The 20,547-nt window shown below is 36.7% G+C and overlaps 1 protein-coding gene across 6 annotated transcripts in view; it reads left to right on the top strand.

Moving 5' to 3' along the window:
• Positions 1–20,547, top strand: part of LOC123538081 (uncharacterized) — a 175,751-nt gene that overhangs the window by 85,964 nt on the left and 69,240 nt on the right. For 5 of the 6 annotated variants that reach the window (XM_053530446.1, XM_053530443.1, XM_053530441.1 and 2 more), the window contains 21 exons: positions 8–197; positions 621–802; positions 1,105–1,329; positions 1,848–2,188; positions 3,843–4,011; positions 4,568–4,882; positions 5,600–5,779; positions 6,966–7,187; positions 7,832–7,942; positions 8,366–8,599; positions 8,863–8,988; positions 9,734–9,895; positions 10,542–10,677; positions 11,486–11,636; positions 12,275–12,452; positions 12,819–12,941; positions 13,392–13,608; positions 15,046–15,224; positions 18,051–18,230; positions 18,515–18,687; positions 19,056–19,236. In XM_053530446.1, the coding sequence (XP_053386421.1) occupies positions 8–197; positions 621–802; positions 1,105–1,329; positions 1,848–2,188; positions 3,843–4,011; positions 4,568–4,882; positions 5,600–5,779; positions 6,966–7,187; positions 7,832–7,942; positions 8,366–8,599; positions 8,863–8,988; positions 9,734–9,895; positions 10,542–10,677; positions 11,486–11,636; positions 12,275–12,452; positions 12,819–12,941; positions 13,392–13,608; positions 15,046–15,224; positions 18,051–18,230; positions 18,515–18,687; positions 19,056–19,236 (3,975 nt within the window). The remainder of the gene's footprint in view (positions 1–7; positions 198–620; positions 803–1,104; positions 1,330–1,847; positions 2,189–3,842; positions 4,012–4,567; positions 4,883–5,599; positions 5,780–6,965; positions 7,188–7,831; positions 7,943–8,365; positions 8,600–8,862; positions 8,989–9,733; positions 9,896–10,541; positions 10,678–11,485; positions 11,637–12,274; positions 12,453–12,818; positions 12,942–13,391; positions 13,609–15,045; positions 15,225–18,050; positions 18,231–18,514; positions 18,688–19,055; positions 19,237–20,547) is intronic. The other variant, XM_053530445.1, reaches the window with a different exon arrangement.

Genomic DNA, 20,547 nt, shown 5'->3' with positions numbered 1-20,547 from the left:
ATTACAGGAACAGATGCTAATATCTGTCCAGAAGGGTTTTACTGTCCACAAGGAACCACAGATCCGATACATTGCCCCAAGGGAACATACAGCAACCAGACTGGACTCGACGATGTTTTACAGTGCCAGGACTGCCCAGCCGGAGACTTCTGCGATAGTGTTTCCATGACAACCACAGCTGGTCCTTGTACTGCTGGGTAATATATTATTGTTTTGCTGGAAATAGTTTTTAGGAGATCCTGTGTCAAAAAAGCTAAAGGTTAATACTCCTAAAAAAAGATGGCTACCAGGGGGTGAGGTCAGTTTTCTATATTTAGATTGCTTTATAGAAAATTTGATGATATTCTGCTTAGAACAATTCCTTCTCAATTACAAAACCTCCAAATCAAACCTACAACCTGTTCTTATAATAAGAATTTAAGGGCCAACATAGTCTGTAATCACTAAAAAGTTGAGGATATCCAGTTGTAATCTTGACAAATTTCTAACTTCTTAGTAAATTGCTAACTGTATGAATGCCCTTCTGATATTTATAAATGTGCAGCTAACAGACAAAAATATTCTGCAGGTTAGATATTTGTAAGCATAATTATTATATATTTCTATGATGTATTTCTCAGGTATTATTGTGAAATAGGATCAAATCAGACAACAGAGTACATCTGTCCTGCGGGAAGCTACTGCCCCGAGGGGTCTCCTGCCCCAACCCCATGCCCCGCAGGTACCTACAGTAACACCCAGGGAATGACAAACTCCTCATCATGTACACTGTGTGACCCAGGAAAATACTGTAATGATACAGGTAAACTTTTAAATGATTTTTTTGGGGGACGTCTAATCAGTAGGGCAAATTTTATAAGATTGTGTTGGTTTTAAGTTGTTACTTTGGTCAAGTTGTGATTAAGATTTTTTTAAGGAAGAAAAAAAATCTAATACTTTTCAAGTTTTCATAATGATTTAGCAAAAATGTGTGAAATCTATAGTTCAGTTAACTTATTTTTTTTTGTGAATTCATGTTTTCATGAATTTCAGCTGAAGGAACCTTGAAGGCAGTGTATTTTGATATTACAATGGTATAACTTTAAAAATACATTTATATTTTAGGTTTGACTAGCCCAGTAGATGACTGTGACCCAGGTTTTTACTGTCCAGAAGGATCTTCTGTACCAAATCCAAATGCCACAGTCTGTCCTATTGGATTGCATTGTCCCATTGGTACCGGAACACCGGTTCCCTGTGTATCTGGAACATACACTAACCTTACACAGCAAGATGCATGCATAACATGTCCAGAGGGTTTCTACTGTGTGCCTTCAGAAGTCATTGTTGGTAAGTGTGATAGTTATGGGATTACCTTTTTAGGCAAAAAAACCCCCCAAAACAACAACATCTAGGATCAGAAGCTTACTCGCTTACTTGAAAAGAATTAATCGGATTTGATTGAAACTTCAGGTAATTATAAAGGCCATTTAGACAAAGTGCATTGTTAAAGAATCCTAACTCTACCATATTTAGTTTTTTAATAATTTCTCTTTTTTATTCAAAATAAGGCTTGTGGGGAGCATTTTTTTGAAAAGTATTAATGGCATTTCATTGAAACTTCACAAAATGATAGAGGCCATTGATGGAAAAATACTTTCCCAATATTGGGACAAGTGCATGAATTGGGTAACATCATTCGGTTTTACCAATTCCTTGTTAATTATGCTAGCATTTTTGTACTTCAGTTGAATAGTAGGGAACTTTTGTTGGGAAACCTGAAAAATTTTCACACTTACCTCCAATTATATAAAAAGTTTTAACTAGTAAGACAAACAATATTGGTACCTGTATGTTTATTTTTTAAGGTGATCCACAGTCAGGATACTCACTTTGCCCAGCTGGATTTTATTGCCCAGCAGGCACTGGAATGAACTGGACCGCTTGCCCGCTTGGAACATTCTCAAATGTTGAGGGTCTAAAAATGGACTCAGAGTGTCAGCAGTGTACAGGAGGAATGTACTGTGACAGAACAAACCTGACGTCACCCGTCGGAAATTGTGATCCTGGATTTTTCTGTACCACTGGTGTGGATACGCCACAGCCTGATGGCTCAACAAACTTGGGAACTGGTGGAATTTGCCCGCCTGGGTCAAAGTGTCCAGCGGGAACAGATATTCCTGAAGATTGTCCGGCAGGAACATATCAGGTATTTTGAAATCTATTTTTTCAGTTAATACAAATTTATTTTAGCTCCATTGTGTAGAAAGCTTTAAACTGATTTGAACCACTGTGGAGTCAACCCCATGGAAAAACCATTACTGGAGACTTGTGAGAAAATGTGGCTGTAACTCCTGTTGAGCTTGAGCCCCCTAACACCCAAGCTGAGTGGCGGGCATTTTAATAGCTTTACCCACCACATCCCTTTATAAAAAAAAAAGCATTCTATTTCATCAACATTGAATGATATAGTTTCAGTAAAATAAGGTATCTTGTTTGGAGTTGTATGAAAACCAACAGTAACATTGATATATCAATTTTCCAATAACAACATATCAAAGCATCATCACAAGAAATGTATGAATGAGAAATTATCATAGTTATGTCCCTTACCTAATTATCAACCATCAGTCAGGTAATTCTTCATTTGAAAATAGAATTTTCAATTTAAAAATAGAACTTCTGTGTTTTAACTCTCTATTGAAACAAGACGTCTGCTTGGTAATTGTAATACAGTACTATTTTTAATTAATTAAAGAATTTAGTTTGAAGTCATAGATATACTCTTATATACAACTATTTCTAAAATTCTTTGCTAAAATTAATTGATTTATTTTTAAATATTACTTTATGAAACATTTAAATAATCTTTTAACATTTTCTTCAAAGGAGGTAAAGTGTATGATTATATTTTTGTCTGTTTGTCTGTTATGTACAATCATGTCACTGTCTGTAGTTCATGTCATTTATGTCTGTTGTCAATTTTCATATTTTTCTATGTCTCTCATTTTGATGTCTGAAAATTTGAAAGGAGAAAGTTGATAAATTACCTCCCTTTACATTGAAATAAGAATGATAGCACCAAAATGAAAGTTGGTATAATTGGTTAACTCCCCAGTTCTGTATCAATACAAACTCAATTTCAGGCTGTGTCAAAAAATAGCATATCCATACCTTTAAATGTGCCCTAATGGGTTTTCCATATATTTTTACTGAATAAACTTCTTGTTTTTTGTATACCTAAATATGGTAGTAAAGGTTATTAAAAAATGGAAATAAAGGTTAATAGCAGGATTTTGTAAAAAGAGGAGATATTATCTATTATTGGTGTAGCCATTTTTTAAATTTTGTATTTCTGTTACTTGTACTTATGTGAGTAAAATTGTGCTGTAATGTGTAATGTATGTATATTTTCATATTTACTTTGATGTAAAATTAAAATTGGCCAATTAAGGGTCTATTGTAACTTAGTAGTGTTTTAAAATGAGCATGTAATAATTTGCATTATGCCGCAATTTGCCTTTCAATACATGCTTGTTATCATTTAAAGACCCAGTCTACTCAGGAAACTTAACTTGTGAGATTATCATTTTAATGTTGCAAATGTTTTTGGACCTACTTTATATTACTGTGAAATCATTTAATTTCATGGGCATGGAATTTCGTGGTTTTGGTCAAAATGGCAATTTCGTGTTGATATGAATGGGAATTTTACTTGTTTTGTTGGGATTAAATTTTGTGGATTGACTCAACCATGAAATCCACGAAAATTAGTCCCCCACGAATATTAATGATTTCACAGTATGTAGTTATTTTATCATATGGTGATTTTTTTACCAAACTTTTTATATTACTCCTTCCAGGATCTTGTAAATCAGGCAGACTGTACAACATGCCCTGCTGGCTACTACTGTCTGGCAGCCAGTACCAACTATACGGACACACCCTGCCCCACCGGACACTACTGTCCCAATGGTACAGAGTATGATATCCAGTACAAATGTCCACAGGGAACATTCAACAACCTTACAGGTATAAACACTAAAACAGTATTTTTGGAGGTTATTGTTTGAGCCTCTACTGTGAAATCATTAATATTCGTGGGGGACTAATTTTCGTGGATTTCGTGGTTGACTCAATCCACGAAATTTAATCCCAACGAACAAGTAAAATTCCCTTTCATTTTATATTCAAAAGTTGAAATCCACGAATTCATATCCCCACAAAATTGCTGTTTTGACCAAAACCACGAAATTTCATGCCCACGAAATTTAATGATTTTACAGTATTTGGTTCATAATGTGAGGATGCCATCCAGCTGGCTTAAAGACGGTCGCTTCTTCTACCAAGGGCCCAGCCCATGCCTGAAATAAAATGGTAGGGACCATGAATGAGCTGGATGTATTTTTTAGAAAACTGAATTTTTTTTTCAGTTATTGAAAAATAAAATAAAATGGCATGAAACATTTAAATACTTGCAAGTCAGTCAAAGAACAGAGGTACGTCTGGATGTAACAGAAGAATCTTAATCTCTGTGGAATTTGTTATTCATGAAATAGTTAACATTTCAATTTGTAAAATTTTGCAGGTCAGCAGGATGTAGGAGCTTGCATGGATTGCTCACCAGGGCATTACTGTGGATCTCAAGGACTTTCCGAAACGACCGGAATCTGTGACCCAGGCTGGTATTGTGAACTGGGCTCGTACCTGGCACAGCCTACCAGTCCTGAAGGTGGAAAATGTCTGGCTGGCACATATTGCCCGGCAGGAAGTTCATCCCCAACCGGATGTGACCCAGGATCATACTGTGGCTCTGACATGCTTGATGCAGTAACAGGAAATTGTAGTGCCGGCTATTACTGTAGCGGAAATTCCACAACGGCAACTCCTTCCGGAACTGGAGGTAAACTCTTTTTGATAAAGAAAAATTACAGTTTTTGTGGTCTTTTTTAAATGTCTTCAAAGTTACCAGCTACCATAAGGAGGATATATTTATGATTAATCTGCAAGAAGGAATTATTTGATGAACAAAATTTTAAGAAGGAATTATTTGATGAATAAAATTGTAAAGTGAAATTATTTGATGAATAAATCTGCAAGAAGGAATTATTTAATGATTAATCTTTGAGGAGGAATAATTAATGATTAATCTGTTAGTACAAATAATTAATGATTAATCTGTTAGTACAAATTATTTGATGATTAATCTGTTAGAACAAATTATTCATTGATTAATCTGTTAGTACAAATTATTTGATGATTAATCTGTTAGTACAAATTATTTAATGATTAATCTGTTAGGACGAATTATTTAATGATTAATCTTAGAGGAGGAATAATTAATGATTAATCTGTTAGGACAAATTATTTGATGATTAATCTGTTAGGACAAATTATTTAATGATTAATCTGTTAGGACAAATTATTTGATGATTAATCTGTTAGGACAAATTATTTAATGATTAATCTGTTAGGACAAATTATTTGATGATTAATCTGTAACGTCAGGAATCATGAAATAATATGTATTAAATATGCCTGCCCAATGACTGAAATTAATGGTTCCCAGGTGTATATTTTGGTTTATGTTTTGATATGCTTATATTAAACGATCTTTTAGGTGACAGTTGCCCGGTAGGTCACTTTTGTGTTTCTGGAAGCTCAGCTCCCACACCATGTGACCCTGGTACCTTCCTTCCCAGCACAAATGCACAGAATCAGTCATACTGCCTCGACTGTACAGCAGGAAAATACTGTAGCCAGTCTGGATTGTCTGCTATTGAAGGAGACTGTACTGCAGGTACGGACTTTATCCTCATCAGGTTACAGTATGGTAGAGATTATTTTTATTTTCACTTGAAATTGGTTTAAGCAAGCTGCTAATGTTACAATAGTACAAACAAACCTGCAACTGACTGTAGTTACAGTCTAGTCCAGTCAGAAATGCTGCTATTGTTTAATCATCACTTTTGTTTTGCTCGATGTAGTTGCCACTTGCCATGGGCAGTTCGGTGTATGTGCATGTGTCCATGCGTGCATCCGTCCAATTTTGTCCGCACCATAACTTTGACATGCATGGATCAATCTTGTTTATATTTGGCATGAATGTTTACCTCAATGAGAAGGCATGTCATGTGCAAACCCCATGTTCTATCTCAAAGATCAAGGTTGCAGTTGGAGGGCAAAGGTCAAGTTGAAGTTTGTCCGGAGCATTTCTTCTTCATGCATGGTGGGATTTTGATGTAACTTGGCATGAATGTTCACCATTATGAGACAGAGTGTCTCTAGTTCCAAGGTAAAGGTCACACTTGACAGCTGGCGGGCTCCACATTCTGCCCATGGGCATACTTGTTTTAAATGTATTCTGCATACACGTGATGTGCATCTGGTATGATTTTACAAGTTTTACCCAAGTATGACTTGGATGCATTTTGTGTCAGGTGTTCTGGAAATTTGCACATTTATGTTCCAAACATTGCATTGTTTTACTATAGAATTTTATTAAAGTCATGGTTATTATTCCATCTCTGGCAACCTTTATTATATATAAAAAAAATTAGCCAGATGTGTCGTTGATTGCCTGCTTAGCTCAACAGGGAGAGTGCAGATCTACAGATCATTGGGTTGTGAGTTTGATCCTCTGGCAAGGCTTATGATCTTTGTGAGGATTTGATAAAAGACATTGCATCTGAAATCATTTGACCTCCACCTCCGATTCATATTGAAAAGTTGGCAGTTACTTGCGGAGAACAGGTTAGTACTGGGGCAGAATCGAGGAACACTGGTTAGATTAACTGCCCGCCGTTACATAATTGAAATACTGTTGAAAAATGGCGCTTAACCCAAAACAAACAAACAAAACCAGAAAACAAGAAAATGGTCAAGGTATTATATCAGGTTGTCTAGATTTTATTGTTTTGTACTCAAATGAAAAAGTTTTCCACTGAAACATTCATTGTAATTTGAAAGTAACTCCTCAATTTTAGGTTACTATTGCCCGGCTGGACAAATTACAAGTACGCCAAGTAGTTATGAATGTCCGGCTGGATACAAATGTCCCGCAGCAGCAAGCACGTACACAATATGTCCGTCAGGCACATACCAGGATGAGACAGGTCAATCAACGTGCAAGACCTGCATGCAGGGATACTATTGCGATAACTCAGCTGGACCCATCACCAACTATACCACAGCAGTTTGTCCAACTGGTAAGCATGTGGGACTTCCTTACAGTTCATAAAAAATATTGAGATGTCAAAAACCAAGTAAAATGAAGAAAGCGGAAAACAACAAACAGCTACAACTAGTAAATTTAAAAGTCATGTATGATTCCTACATATATCAGCTTTAAATAACATTGATTAAAAGTTTTAAGTATTGTGTTGATTGCAGTGTCAGTTTTCTAGTTGATCATTTGGAAATATGCTGTTAAAAAGAACTGTCATGCACCAGTTAAATATGGAGTTTTCTTGAGAAAAATATTGTGCATTGCTTTCATATATGCATCATGCATATGTAGTTCTTTTCATGTCCTTCCATAGATATACATATGAGCCGTGCCATGTGAAAACCAACATAGTGGGTTTGCGACCAGCATGGATCCAGACCAGCCTGCACAGCCCCGCAGTCTGGTCAGGATCCATGCTGTTCGCTGTCAAAGCCTATTGCAATTAGAGACACTGTTAGCGAACAGCATGGATCTTGACCAGACTGCGCGGATGGGCAGGCTGGTCTGGATCCATGATGGTCGCAAACCCACTATGTTGGTTTTCTCATGGTTTGATCAATATATGCATATTTTCATACCATATTATCAAAATACTTTAATTTCTGGTTTATTTTACTTGTGAAGGTCATTATTGTCCTAACGGAACACAGACAGCATATGCCAACCCATGTCCAGCTGGTACATTTAGCGGAAACACCGGTCTGACCGACGCCTCCGAATGTGACCCTTGCACAGGTAGGTGTACATTTACATTTCTAGTACCTTTTCTTTAAATGACCAATTCTCAAGGGAAAAAATATGTATTTTCACGATTAATCTTGGAAAAGGTACCAAATAATTCTATATGTGATAAAATGAAAACAGATACTTGGAATTTTGTGTTTTACAACTTTTAAGAAACAGAAAATCGTACAAAAAAATTTATCATGCAGTATTGGTATATTTGAAGAAAATCTGATACTTTTTTATATTAAAATACTGTAATATTTGACAATTTTTTTCTGGATTTTAAAACTTGCAGCTTCTTTTCAGCAAATATAGCAATTTCATTAATTGTCAAGTATGTCCTACTTTGCAAACCTCAAGCCTAAGCTGAAAGATAACTATTTCAGATATAAATACCAATGTTTAAACAAGCCATTTGTTCTGTTTGTTCAGGTGGATACTATTGTACACAAGGCACGACCACTCCCACCTTGTTGTGTAGTGCTGGATATTACTGCCGAAACAGTTCCCAGACGGCAGCACCTATGCAAGGAGCAGAAGCATATGAATGTCCAGTAGGCCACTATTGTCCGGAACAGACCACCGAACCTGTTAAGTGCCCCATCAGAACTTTCTCAAATGCAGTACGATTGATGAATGAGTCAGACTGCACTCCATGCACTCAAGGTAAAATACTTTATCCCAGCGGAGTTTTTGTCCAACTAAGCTCCTGTGTGGGCTTCTGTGGGGATTTTAAATTTCATGGATTTCGAATTTTGTAGATAAAGTGAATGGGAATTTTGTTTGTTAACTGGTATTTTAAATTTCGTGGATTGACTCGACCATCAAATTCACGAAAATTAGTCACCCACAAAAAATTAATGGTCTTGCAGTATTGGCATATTGGCTGCAGTCTATTATGACTAAATGTTTTATTTGTTCACAAACAGGATGGTACTGTGATGCTCAGGGTCTCACGGCCCCTGTTGGTCTCTGCGCACCTGGTTTCTATTGCGAGACGGGCTCGGACAATGACTCGCCAGTGGAATGCCCTGCAGGAAAATATTGTCCAGAAGGTAACAGCTGTAGAATAAAATAGTTTTTATTTAATGGTGATGTAATGAAAACGTATAATCGAAGATAGGTTGGAAATATTTGCCTCGCGTTTCCAGATAACATTGAAAGTAAATGAGCCGTGCCATGAGAAAACCAACATAATGGCTTTGCCACCAGCATGGATCCAGACCAGCCTGGGCATCTGTGCAGTCTGGTTAGGATCCATGCTGTTTGCTTTCAAAGCCTAAGTCAATTAGAGAAACCGTTAGCGAACAGCATGGATCCTGACCAGACTGCGCGGATGTGCTGGGTGGTCTGGATCCATGCTGGTCGCAAAGCCACTATGTTGTTTTTCTCATGGCACGGCTCAAATAGTATCAGGTGACATTGTGGAGCACTTGAGGTAAAATGAATGGGAACATATGACTTATAAAGGCACTGACCTCCAGATTTTGGCTGAAAATGATCTTTCTTTGAGATTGAAGTTTGGTCATGAAATGAACGTTATATGAGACACCTACATACATTGAACAGCATTACTATCTGATTTCTGTCTTTTAATGCCAGATACTAGGCTGTAAATAACTAGTAACCATTATTTACCTAGCTTGTGATCACTCTTCAGTAAGAAGGCCTGTCCTTGATAGTGCTCGAACCTTTGATCTCCCCATTGTGGGACAGACACCTTATCCATCAGGCCACAAAATCTCTTAGTAATAACATATTTAATCCACTATCATGTTATTGTTACTTCTCGCTCCTCAGGTACACATACCCCAACAAGATGTCCAACAGGAACATTCTCAAATGCGACACGTCTTGACCATGCTGATAATTGTACGGACTGTACCGCAGGTTTCTACTGTACAACAACAGGTCTTACTGAGCCACAAGGCAACTGCACACAAGGCTACTACTGTGTCACAGGTAAATATCATATAGAAGATGGAATATCTTAAAATTTTTACAGGAACATGTCCATTTGAGCCGTGCCATGAGAAAACCAACATAGTACATTTGCGACCAGCATGGTTCCAGACCAGCTGCGCAATCTGGTCAGGATCCATGCTGTTCGTTTTCAAATCCTATTACAATAAGAGAAACCATTAGCGAACAGCATGGATCCTGAACAGACTGCGTGGATGCGCAGGCTGGTCTGGATCCCCCCTAGTTGCAAAAGCACTGTTGGTTTTCTCATGGCACAGCTCTTTTATTAGTCTTCTTACTTGTCGCAGTAAACTGCTGAAATTAATTTTACAGACTAAAGTGTATAATATGATAAAAAAAATCCAGTGTGCTTCATATGCCCTAAGTATAAGCATTTCCAAAGTTTTTTCATAAAAATATATTTTTTACTTGCATACATATGTATTTGTTATATATATAAGGCGTTAGCCATAGTACAAAAGTAATGGAGATAACCCTGTCCTAATTGGATGCGGTCTTTTGCATTTTTCTGTTGCTGTAAAAATGATGTTTATGGCATTCTATAGACTGTTTACTTTTTAAGTTTTTCTTGTTTTTCTTTATTCATGTGCAAAAGTAAGAAAAATGATATATTTTCCTGTTTCAGGTTCAGTTGTAGCTAACCCAACAAAATGTCCAATAGCATATCACTGCCCTGAAGGTAGTCCCTCACCACAGGAATGCCCTGCGGGTAGCTATACAACACAGAAAACACAATGGGAATGCGAGGCTTGTCCACAAGGGTGAGTTAATTACTTTTGAGTTGTAACTATTATGAGAAAAAATCATCTGTTTTGGAGTCTGTTGATGGTCAACAGAAGTTTGTTCTTTGTCTGCAGGAATGTGTTTTTTGTCAAATGAAAAAAATGAGCCACAACATGAGAAAACCAACATAGTGCATTTGCGACCAGCACGGACCCAGACCAGCCTGTGCATCCGCACAGTCTGGTCAGGATCCATACTGTTCGCTAACGGTTTCTCTAATTGCAATAGGCTTTGAAAGCAAACAGCATGGATCCTGACCAGACTGCGGGACTGTGCAGGCTGGTCTGGATCCATGCTGGTCGCAAAGCCACTATGTTGATTTTCTCATGGCACGGCTCATTTGTTCCTTGTCAACAGAAGTTCTTATTGATTAGCTTATTATGTTTTCAGAGAAGTATTCTTCAAAATGAAGAGTACTTGGGGTTCTCTGCCCTTTGTTAATCTAAAAAAAAAAAAAAAACAAGAGACTTAGCAGTTATTTCTGCAAATTTCCTATAATTCTGATTTTAATTTACACCTGATAATGAATTTTATCATACACTTACTGACTTTAGAAGGGTTAGTATATTAAAAATTGGATTTGATATTTATTGATATAAGAGCTGGCTAGAATTGATTTCCTTCATATGAGGAAGCTGTCAAGCTGGTTTGTGGAGGACGAGAAAGCACCTTGGAAACTACTACTATGAGAGAAGTAAAGCACAAAAATTGTCATACAACCTACCAGTACTTTTAAACTAGAAAAAAAACAACAACATCTTTTTCATGTTCATTCTGTGATTTCAGATATTACTGTATATATGACTCGGCAGTTCAAGGAAGTATTGCATCAGTTAAGTTTGACTGTCCACGTGGTTACTACTGTCCACAGGGAACAGGGTATGACTGGCAGCCATGTCCAGCTGGAACGTTTGGAACACAGTTAAATTATTATCAGGTAAGTTTATAACCCTTAGCCTTCAAATAATAAATTGTACTGTCCAAATTGAATGATAGAACAAGCCATTTGTGAAATTCAGCAGGGTAAAGGTTAATGTTAACCTGAGTAATCGACAAGTTATTTCTAGTAATTGTAGTCGTCTTGAGAATTTTTTTTTTTTTTTAAATGAAAATTAAGTGATTAACTACTGGGTGCTGATTTTTTTGGATGATGTCCCTAAAGAGTTGATTGTTACATACCAAACTCCCTCAGCCCATGTGGTTTGCTCAGTAGGAGTGCATTTTTTTTTGTAGGAACATTATAGGTTTGATTTCTCGATGAGGCATATGTTCTGTGCACCTTCCAATTTTTTTACCTGCGAAATATAGCCACTTAATATACAGTAATAAATGACACTAAATGCGAATAACATACCAGTTGTATTTACGCTAGCTGTCCTAAGTGTGTATTGACATTTTGCCTTATTCCTTCATACAAGGCTTAGTTGTGTCATAAATGCCTGCAATTGTTGTTTGATAAATGTAAATGATTAACAGTTAATTTGTTGTAAAATGGAGATTTGTATTAGATGTTTTTTTGTGTGTTTATAATGTTTGGTTATTTTGACTGATAAAGACATGAACTTCGTTTTTCAGGAATCTCAATGTACAGACTGTAGTGCCGGAAAGTATTGTGACACAGAAGGAGCCACCGCCGTCACTGCACCTTGCAGTCCTGGTTACTGGTGTCAGTCTGGTGTCGACCGACCGAATCCGGATAATGATGCTTCTAATACCACTTACAATGCTACGTGTGGTCTTGGTGGACATACAGGTAATCTAATATACATGTATTTACTTTTAAATTAGCTATTATAGTTTGGTCTTTTTTTGCACCACCTTTATTGTTTGTGTGCCGTACTTTCCATTCATTTACTAACATATTTTGTTTGTTAGTTGTATTTGTTGTTAAATTGCAGCATTTATTATACAGTTTCTCAGACAGCAGCAATATTATCATTACTGAGGAACTGCAGTTTGTGGATTTAAGGAATTGTCCATAGATAGAATCACTTTTATGTATATGGCAGTTATGGAGAAAGTACAGCATTTGAATATAACTAAAATATTGCTTTAATCATGGTTGGGATTGTAATCTGGTCAAAATCGCATTCGATAAGTCAGAGTGTTTATATTTCAGGGTATGGAAGTATATGTCCTGTTGGTTCATATTGTCCCGAGGGCTCGGACTTACCAATCAACTGTGCAGCGGGCACATACCAGGACCTGGAGGGTCAGAGCTATTGTAAAGGCTGTCCAGAAGGTAAAAGACTTGACACGCTCTTTGTTTACATTAACTGCAAGGCTTTGATAGGGGTACTTAAGCTGACTTGATTATCAGGCAAACCAGATTGTTTTCTTTATGTCTGTTTGTTGACTTTATTATCTAGTATCTGTATAATGTTGTGTAGTAGGTGTAAAATTATGTTGAAACACGATGTCTCAGATTCCAGGGAACTGAGCAGTATAAACAATATACATGTAATTGAATGATTTTGAAAATGAAACCATTTTCATATTCTTCAACTGATTTTTTCTGTGATTAATATTGCAGATACAAAAGATTTTGGTTAAAAACCATTAATTTTAGTACCATTACATTTGTATTTGCTATAGAATTATGTGAGTTTTACTGTAGAGTTCTTGTAGATATATTATACTGAAATAATTAAAAATTTGTCCTCCTATCAAACTTAACCATGTCTGCTTGCAGGTTTCTACTGCCCAGCAAACACATCAGATTACACCATCAACCCTTGTCCAAGCGGTCACTACTGTCCAGAGAATACTACTTCAGCCTACGAATATCCATGCTCTATCGGAACCTTCAACCCGAATACCGAGCAGACAAACTCCAGCTCCTGCGTTCTGTGTACTGGCGGGAAGTACTGCAGTGGAACTGGGTTATCTGCCCCAAGCGGCAACTGCAGGTATACAGAATTTTCTTTGCAATGCAAGTGATCAGTGAAATTTCTTAACCATTTATTTGACTTTGATTAATTTCTTTGACATTTGTACAGTACACCCTGACAAAAGCCAAGCTGTATAAAACAGCTTGAGGGGTTATGGTCGCTGACTTCAAATAACTTGCCCCTCATCGATGTGGGTTCAAGCCTCACTCAGGGCGTTGACTTCTCCGTGTGAGGAAGCAATCCAGTTGGCTTACGGAAGGTTGGTGGTTCTACCTAGGTGCCCGCTCGTGATAAAATAATGCACGGAGGGGCACCTGGGGTCTCTTCACCATTAAAGCTGGAAAGTTGCCATATGACCTATCCTGTGTCGGTGCGGCGTTAAAGCCAATAAAAAAAAAAAAAAAACAGCTTGAAAAATATTAAGAGTAATTGTTGTAAATTGTGCTGAAAATCTAAGTGAATAAATTTCCTTGTTGTGGTTTTATTCTAAGATGATAAGGAAGGGACGGCATTTTCCCAAACGGTACTCATACACCTTAATAATGTGTAATTTTTACTGTATTTGCCTATGTTTTACCATTGCTGTTATATATGCGCAAGTTTTACCATTGATAAATATTGAATATGGATAGAGAAAGCAAGTAATTAACACTAAATTCTAAATTTTATTCATTTTTGAAACATTTGAAGTAAATAATTTATGTGAAAGATGTTGGCGGCATCATAACTGTAAATAGTGGAGTGATTTTATGTCCCTTAGTTGTTTGTGGACCTCATTTTCTAATAAATACAAATGATACAGCGATTCCATTTAGATAATAGGCATAGCACTTTTTTATTCAAAAGACAAAAGTAACGGGTGGAGCATTTTTGTGCTAAAACCCCCCAAACAACGTAGGCACCTTTTTTCCCCAAGACAAAACATAACAGTCAGGTTATTTTCCTAAGTTGAAAATAACAAGTGCATTTTTGCCGAAAACCCAAAATAACAGTTGGAGCATACTTTCCTAAAACCTAAAATAACAGTTGGGGCTCTATTTACCCAAAACCCAAAATTTATAATAGGCACTGACACCTTTTCATAAAATGCCCCCATTAATTTGGTATGAACAAAATAAACATGAAGCTTTCAGACTGTAAGATACTAAATTGTAAAATATGCTGCTTAGCCCTTACCCTGCTAAATTTCCATAATGAACTTGTCCATCTTTCAATTTGGACAGTACCATTAACTGTTAGAAGGGACGGTTACCAGAAAGATACTGACTGAATTGCGAACATTGCAGATCTTGATCAGACTGCATGGATGAACAGGCTGATCAAGATCTACACAGGTCGCAAAGGCAGAATTGATCGTGTCGAGCATGGTAAGGGTTTGAATATTACATTTATTTCTAACAATTCATGTTACAGCTTTGAAACTCTTTAAAAATTGCAAATCTCTGATATTTTCAGTGGAGGTTGGTACTGTATCGAGGGAGCTGTGCAGTCCAAGCCAACATTGAATACTCAGGGAGGTAAATGTTTGAATAGATACTACTGTCCTGAGGGTAGTGATGGACCAACAATATGTGATGGTGGGAAGTACTGTTTGACGGAGAGATTGGATACACCAAGTGGTGATTGTGATGCTGGTGAGATTTTTATGACTTCAGACTATGGTCAGTGACCACCAATCATTTTTCCATAGACTTTCATTATAATAGATGTCAAATGGCCAGTTAACTCCTACTTACTCACTCCATTCCATTTGAATAAATTGACATGCATTGTCTTCCAAAAAACACACATTGTTTTCCAAATATCAAAATGGTGTATATCCACATTTTTTTGCAAGAAGTGTAAGTTACACAGCAATTTAACAAAAAACAAGATGGATATTGATTCTCAAACTTTCAAATAGAATTGGTGGTCTCTGACCTAATGCAGATTTGGTATTTTGTTTGTTTGACTTTGTGACAGTGTTCTTTAGATTCTTTGTATAATTATCATTTAAATTATTTTCTTAAGTTGTCTATTGACCGCCAGAATTCTTATTTCATATGCTGATAGCACCTTCTGGCGGCCAATAGACAAATTCCTCTTTTATTGAATTCTGTTATGACTTCCCTATCAGTATTTACCCAATGCACAAACACTTTCCAAGAGTTAGTAGTTATTTACCTTACTATAAATAGTAACAAAATTGTAGAGGACAGAATCCTGTAAACTCGATCCAGTTATGAAAGCCAACAGTAGTGCCATTAACTGGAAGTTACTGAAAGTTAATTTAGGTACTGGTATATAATAAAACAACTAAATAAGTGACACTGGTTTGCCTGTAGAGTTTATCAGCTACACCTTTGTGCCATTATATATTTTTTCATGTCAATAATCTCTTTCGGTATACTATTGTTTTTTGACGAGTGTAATTTACTGAATATAAGTTATATAATGAAACAGTTTATTTACATGTGTAAGCAATAATAAATCAGGTTGAAACTGTGTTTTTATGCCCCCGAAGGGAGGCATATAGTTTTTGAACCGTCTGTCGGTCTGTCAGTCTGTCTGCAATTTTCGTGTTCGGTCCATATCTTTGTCATCGATGGATGGATTTTCAAATAACTTGGCATGAATGTGTACCACAGTAAGACGACGTGTCGCGCGCAAGACCCAGGTCCGTAGCTCAAAGGTCAAGGTCACACTTAGATATTAAAGGTCATTTTTCATGATAGTGCATTCGTGTCCGGTTCATATCTTTGTCATCCATGGATGGATTTTCAAATAACTTGGCATGAATGTGTACCATAATAAGACGACGTGTCGCGCGCAAGACCCAGGTCCGTAGCTCAAAGGTCAAGGTCACACTTAGACGTTAAAGGTCATTTTTCATGATAATGCATTCGTGTCCGGTCCATATCTTTGTCATCCATGGATGGATTTTCAAATAACTTGGCATGAATCTGTACCACAGTAAGACAACGTGTCGCGTGCAAGACCCAGGTCCGTAGCTCAAAGGTCAAGGTCACACTTAGACGTTAAAGGTCATATTTCATGATAGTGCATTGATGGGCGTGTCCGGTCCATGTCTTTGTCATTCATGCATGGATTTTAAAATTATTGGTCATGAATGTGTACCACAGTAAGACGACGTGTCGCGTTCAAGACCCAGGTCCATAGGTTAGAGATAGACCCTAACATTTTCATTGATAGAAATACATTAAATAAAGTCTAGAAATTGATTTCCAAGTCCTTGAAATTAACAAAAATGATTTCACAAATGTGCAATGTATGTTAGTTTTGCTAATATCAATAACAGAAATTTTAATATTTAGTTCAGAGTTGTGATCCGCAAAGAATGTCAACTCTTGCCTTGGGCTAGTACTTTAAAGCAGAGATATTTATTAGTTTACTTCCCTTGCAATTACACAATAGAGTAGAAAACGAAAACGGTTTAAAACACAATAATATACATTTTTGCACAACAAAATCGTTTAGGATTTATTAATATGTGTTTGATTTAACCCTGAACCACTGGTTCCTATGATTTTGTCAACTTACTTATGGCAAAAAATAACTTTTAACAAGCTGATAATAAAATGAAATACCAGTAAGTATTTTATAGTGCAGATAATACAGTTTTACTTGTATCGAAATGTCACAATAGAAGCACTTTTGTAATACAGAACACCTGGTAGGATTAGTAAAGGTGCAATTATATTGATCTCTTTTTCCTATGCCTACATAGGTCAAAGGTCCTAAACTCTAACATTGTCCATAACTATTCATTCAAAGTGCCATCGGGGGCATGTGTCATCCTATGGAGACAGCTCTTGCTTGAGCAGTTTTTACTTTAAATATTGTATACTCCCTTATAAGTGCCCTAGAGAGTGTTATATATACATTTTGAAAAAGGGGGTCATTTATGAAAGTCATAATTTTTTTTCACCTGTTTTTTTTAGTAAATTTAAACAATAAATCCAACTTCTAATGAATGAACTTAAATAATTATAGTATACTGAACATCACTATTATCGCGGTATCACTAATCTCATGGTATTGAAGTTACATTGTGAAACCTTAAGTTTGCATATTTTTTTTCGTTTGGAGTTCTGACTTTCTTTTGACTTGCTTACGAAAATTTTACAAGCTTTGAAACAGCAAAATTTGTTCCCTATTCAACAAAAGAAACTGATTTCAGGTTTTATTACAACATCACTGAAAATTGTTAATTGACGCGAAAATACAGGTGTGCAGTATACTACTATAGTGTTGGTATTCACTTATGACCTAAATTAACTTTATTTTTTAATTTTTTTTGAAAATAAAGGGTTGGGGTGTGTTTATGAGGGTGAGGGTATTATTTAGCAGATTTATGGTATAAACTGTAACTTGGGTGTAAACTTGACCAGAAATGGTAATTCATTACCGATGTAGATTACATGTATGTATTCAGATGGTTTAAACAATTGCGTTTTCAGGTTACTGGTGTAATAATGGAAGTAATTGGAATCAGCCCTACGATGGCGTGACAGGAGACAAATGCCCGTATGGCCATTATTGCCCCCAGGGTAGCGCAGGAGGAATACCGTGCCCAATTGGGTACTTCCTGAATGCTCAAGGAAGCACTGCCCTTTCCAGCTGTACCATCTGCACCCCAGGTAATTTTGGCATACTAGGTTTGTGTTGAATGTGCGTGAAATATATATACTTCATTACTGAATGAACTTCATAAAAACAGTGTTTCAAATTGGTTATGGTTGCTGGCCTCAAATCACTTTCCCTCTCTGTTTTGTTTTGAACCGAGCTCCCAGTGTAAATGGGCTTGAAACCTACTACTGAGGTAAATTGACTTGGACCCTGAAACATATTTATATCGATTATCTCTGCTGACACATTATCCTAGTTGCACAGTATATTTGACTCAGCCACAACTCTATTACAGGGAAGTACTGTGAGACTGAAGGAACCCAGTTGGAGACTGGCGACTGTGCGCCGGGTTATTACTGCCCAGCCGGTCAGTCCACATCAACACCTGCAAACTATAGCTGTCCAGAAGGATCTTATTGTGTAGGAGGCCAGTCCGCACCTGTTGATTGCCCAAGTGGACAGTATCAGGTATTTAATATATGGTGTTGCGTTTTTTCCTATTCATAATGTTGGTATAAAGTTGGCATAAATTTTATATTGAATTTTATATTGAATCAGAGTGATGGAAATGCTGTGCCTTCAATGCCAGTGTTTATAGTTAGTAAAATTTATAGAGCCTCAACGTTGATCAGGATCCTGTTTGTAAATAGTTTACTGGAAACATGATTTTGTCTTGTAATGAGGAACAAGAATTTCAGGAAACTTTTCTGAAATATTTTGGCATATCTTTCATAAGTATGCATGTTTTTGAAGCTGTCAACTTACAACTAAAATCACCTATCAAAGATCTGTTGAATTTAGTTCAGTATGTTACACTTGTTTTACACTTGTTTCAGGACCTGCCGATCCAGTCCTCATGTAACACATGCCCAGCAGGTTACTACTGTGACTCTGGTATAGCGGGTGGTGTCTCGAACTATACCCAGTATATATGTCCTGAGGGAAGCTACTGTCCGGATGGGACTACACATGCTGACCAGCACACGTGTCCTCTTGGAACATTCAACAATGTTACAGGTAAAGATTTAATAAAGTTTTCGACAGGGACAACACTGACACTTTTACTTGGAATAAAAAAACCTTAACCCTTATCATGCTGGACACGACTGATTATGCCTTTGCGAACAGAGTAGATCATGATCCATACATGCCATAATTTTTCCGGACCTTTCCGGGATTCTGAGTTAAAATTTCCGGGATTTTTACCCTTTGTCCAGGACATACACCGCGACATTAGTATTCGTCTGTTTCATGCATAAATATCATAAAATTATAAGCAGTTTCCGGAGATAAACATTGTTCCCTGGCTTAGGAATAATTTGTTGCAAATGTCGTCTAGCTATCTAAGGGAGGTAAATAGGGTGATTTACGTCTATAGTTCGGCACGTGAATTGGTTGCGTTCCCGAGGTGAACTGAATTGGGAGACTTGCTATATAAGAAGAATTAACCTGGTCATCGTGATTTAGAATCCAGCTTATTTGGTATCTTTTTAAAGCTTAAAAGTTTACCTAGTCATTAATAAAATGGAATTCTAAAAGGAATGAAATAAATCTTGTAGATAAAATCAATATAAACTATTTCGGGTTGGGTCAATTTTTAAGGATCGGCCGGCAAAGGCATTCAGTAGTCAAAAGTTTAATTTAGAATATGTGTGACAATCAATCTACATTTTGAAAGATTACAACCTTTTAAAATAATTATTGTTTAATTGACCGTAATCAGCCATTTCTTCCAATCAAGGCTACATGTAGCTTCACCGTCTATGTGCTAACAACAGTGAGATTTTCGGCTATTGTTCCTAATATCAAATTGTCATAAAACTGTTACTGATTGCATAATTTTATCAATTCATAATCAGGGTCATCAAAATAGCTGACTGTAAATTAATCTGGGTCATCAAAAGATCGCAGTGAGTGGTGATCGGAACTAGCTTAATCAACATGTGTACCGCTCGAGGGCATGAAACTGATTATCGGATAATTTGGAATAAACAATGTGACACCAGTGACTGTTTATTGTGTTTTATTTATGTAAAATTCAACAATTTATAGGCAAAAAACTAGTTTTTAGGGGGGTTATTTTTGTTTTTCTGTTTTTTTGATATTCCGGGACATTTCAACACTGTCCGGGACACCGGGACGAGTATGTGATTTCCGGGACAATCCCGGACAATCCGGGACATATGACATGTATGCATGATCAGCCTGCACATCCGTCAAGATCTGCACTGTCCACCATTCAGTCAGTATTTCTTTGGTAATCACCCCTTTTAACAGTTAATAGTACTGTCCAAATTTAAAATTGAAAGATGGACAAGTTCATTTTAG

This window comes from Mercenaria mercenaria, chromosome 18 (assembly GCF_021730395.1).
Source record: "Mercenaria mercenaria strain notata chromosome 18, MADL_Memer_1, whole genome shotgun sequence".
In the NCBI taxonomy this organism is placed as follows: domain Eukaryota; kingdom Metazoa; phylum Mollusca; class Bivalvia; order Venerida; family Veneridae; genus Mercenaria; species Mercenaria mercenaria.
The sequence above is the reverse complement of the archived record's forward strand: the minus strand, read 5'-3'. Positions and strand labels throughout refer to the sequence as shown.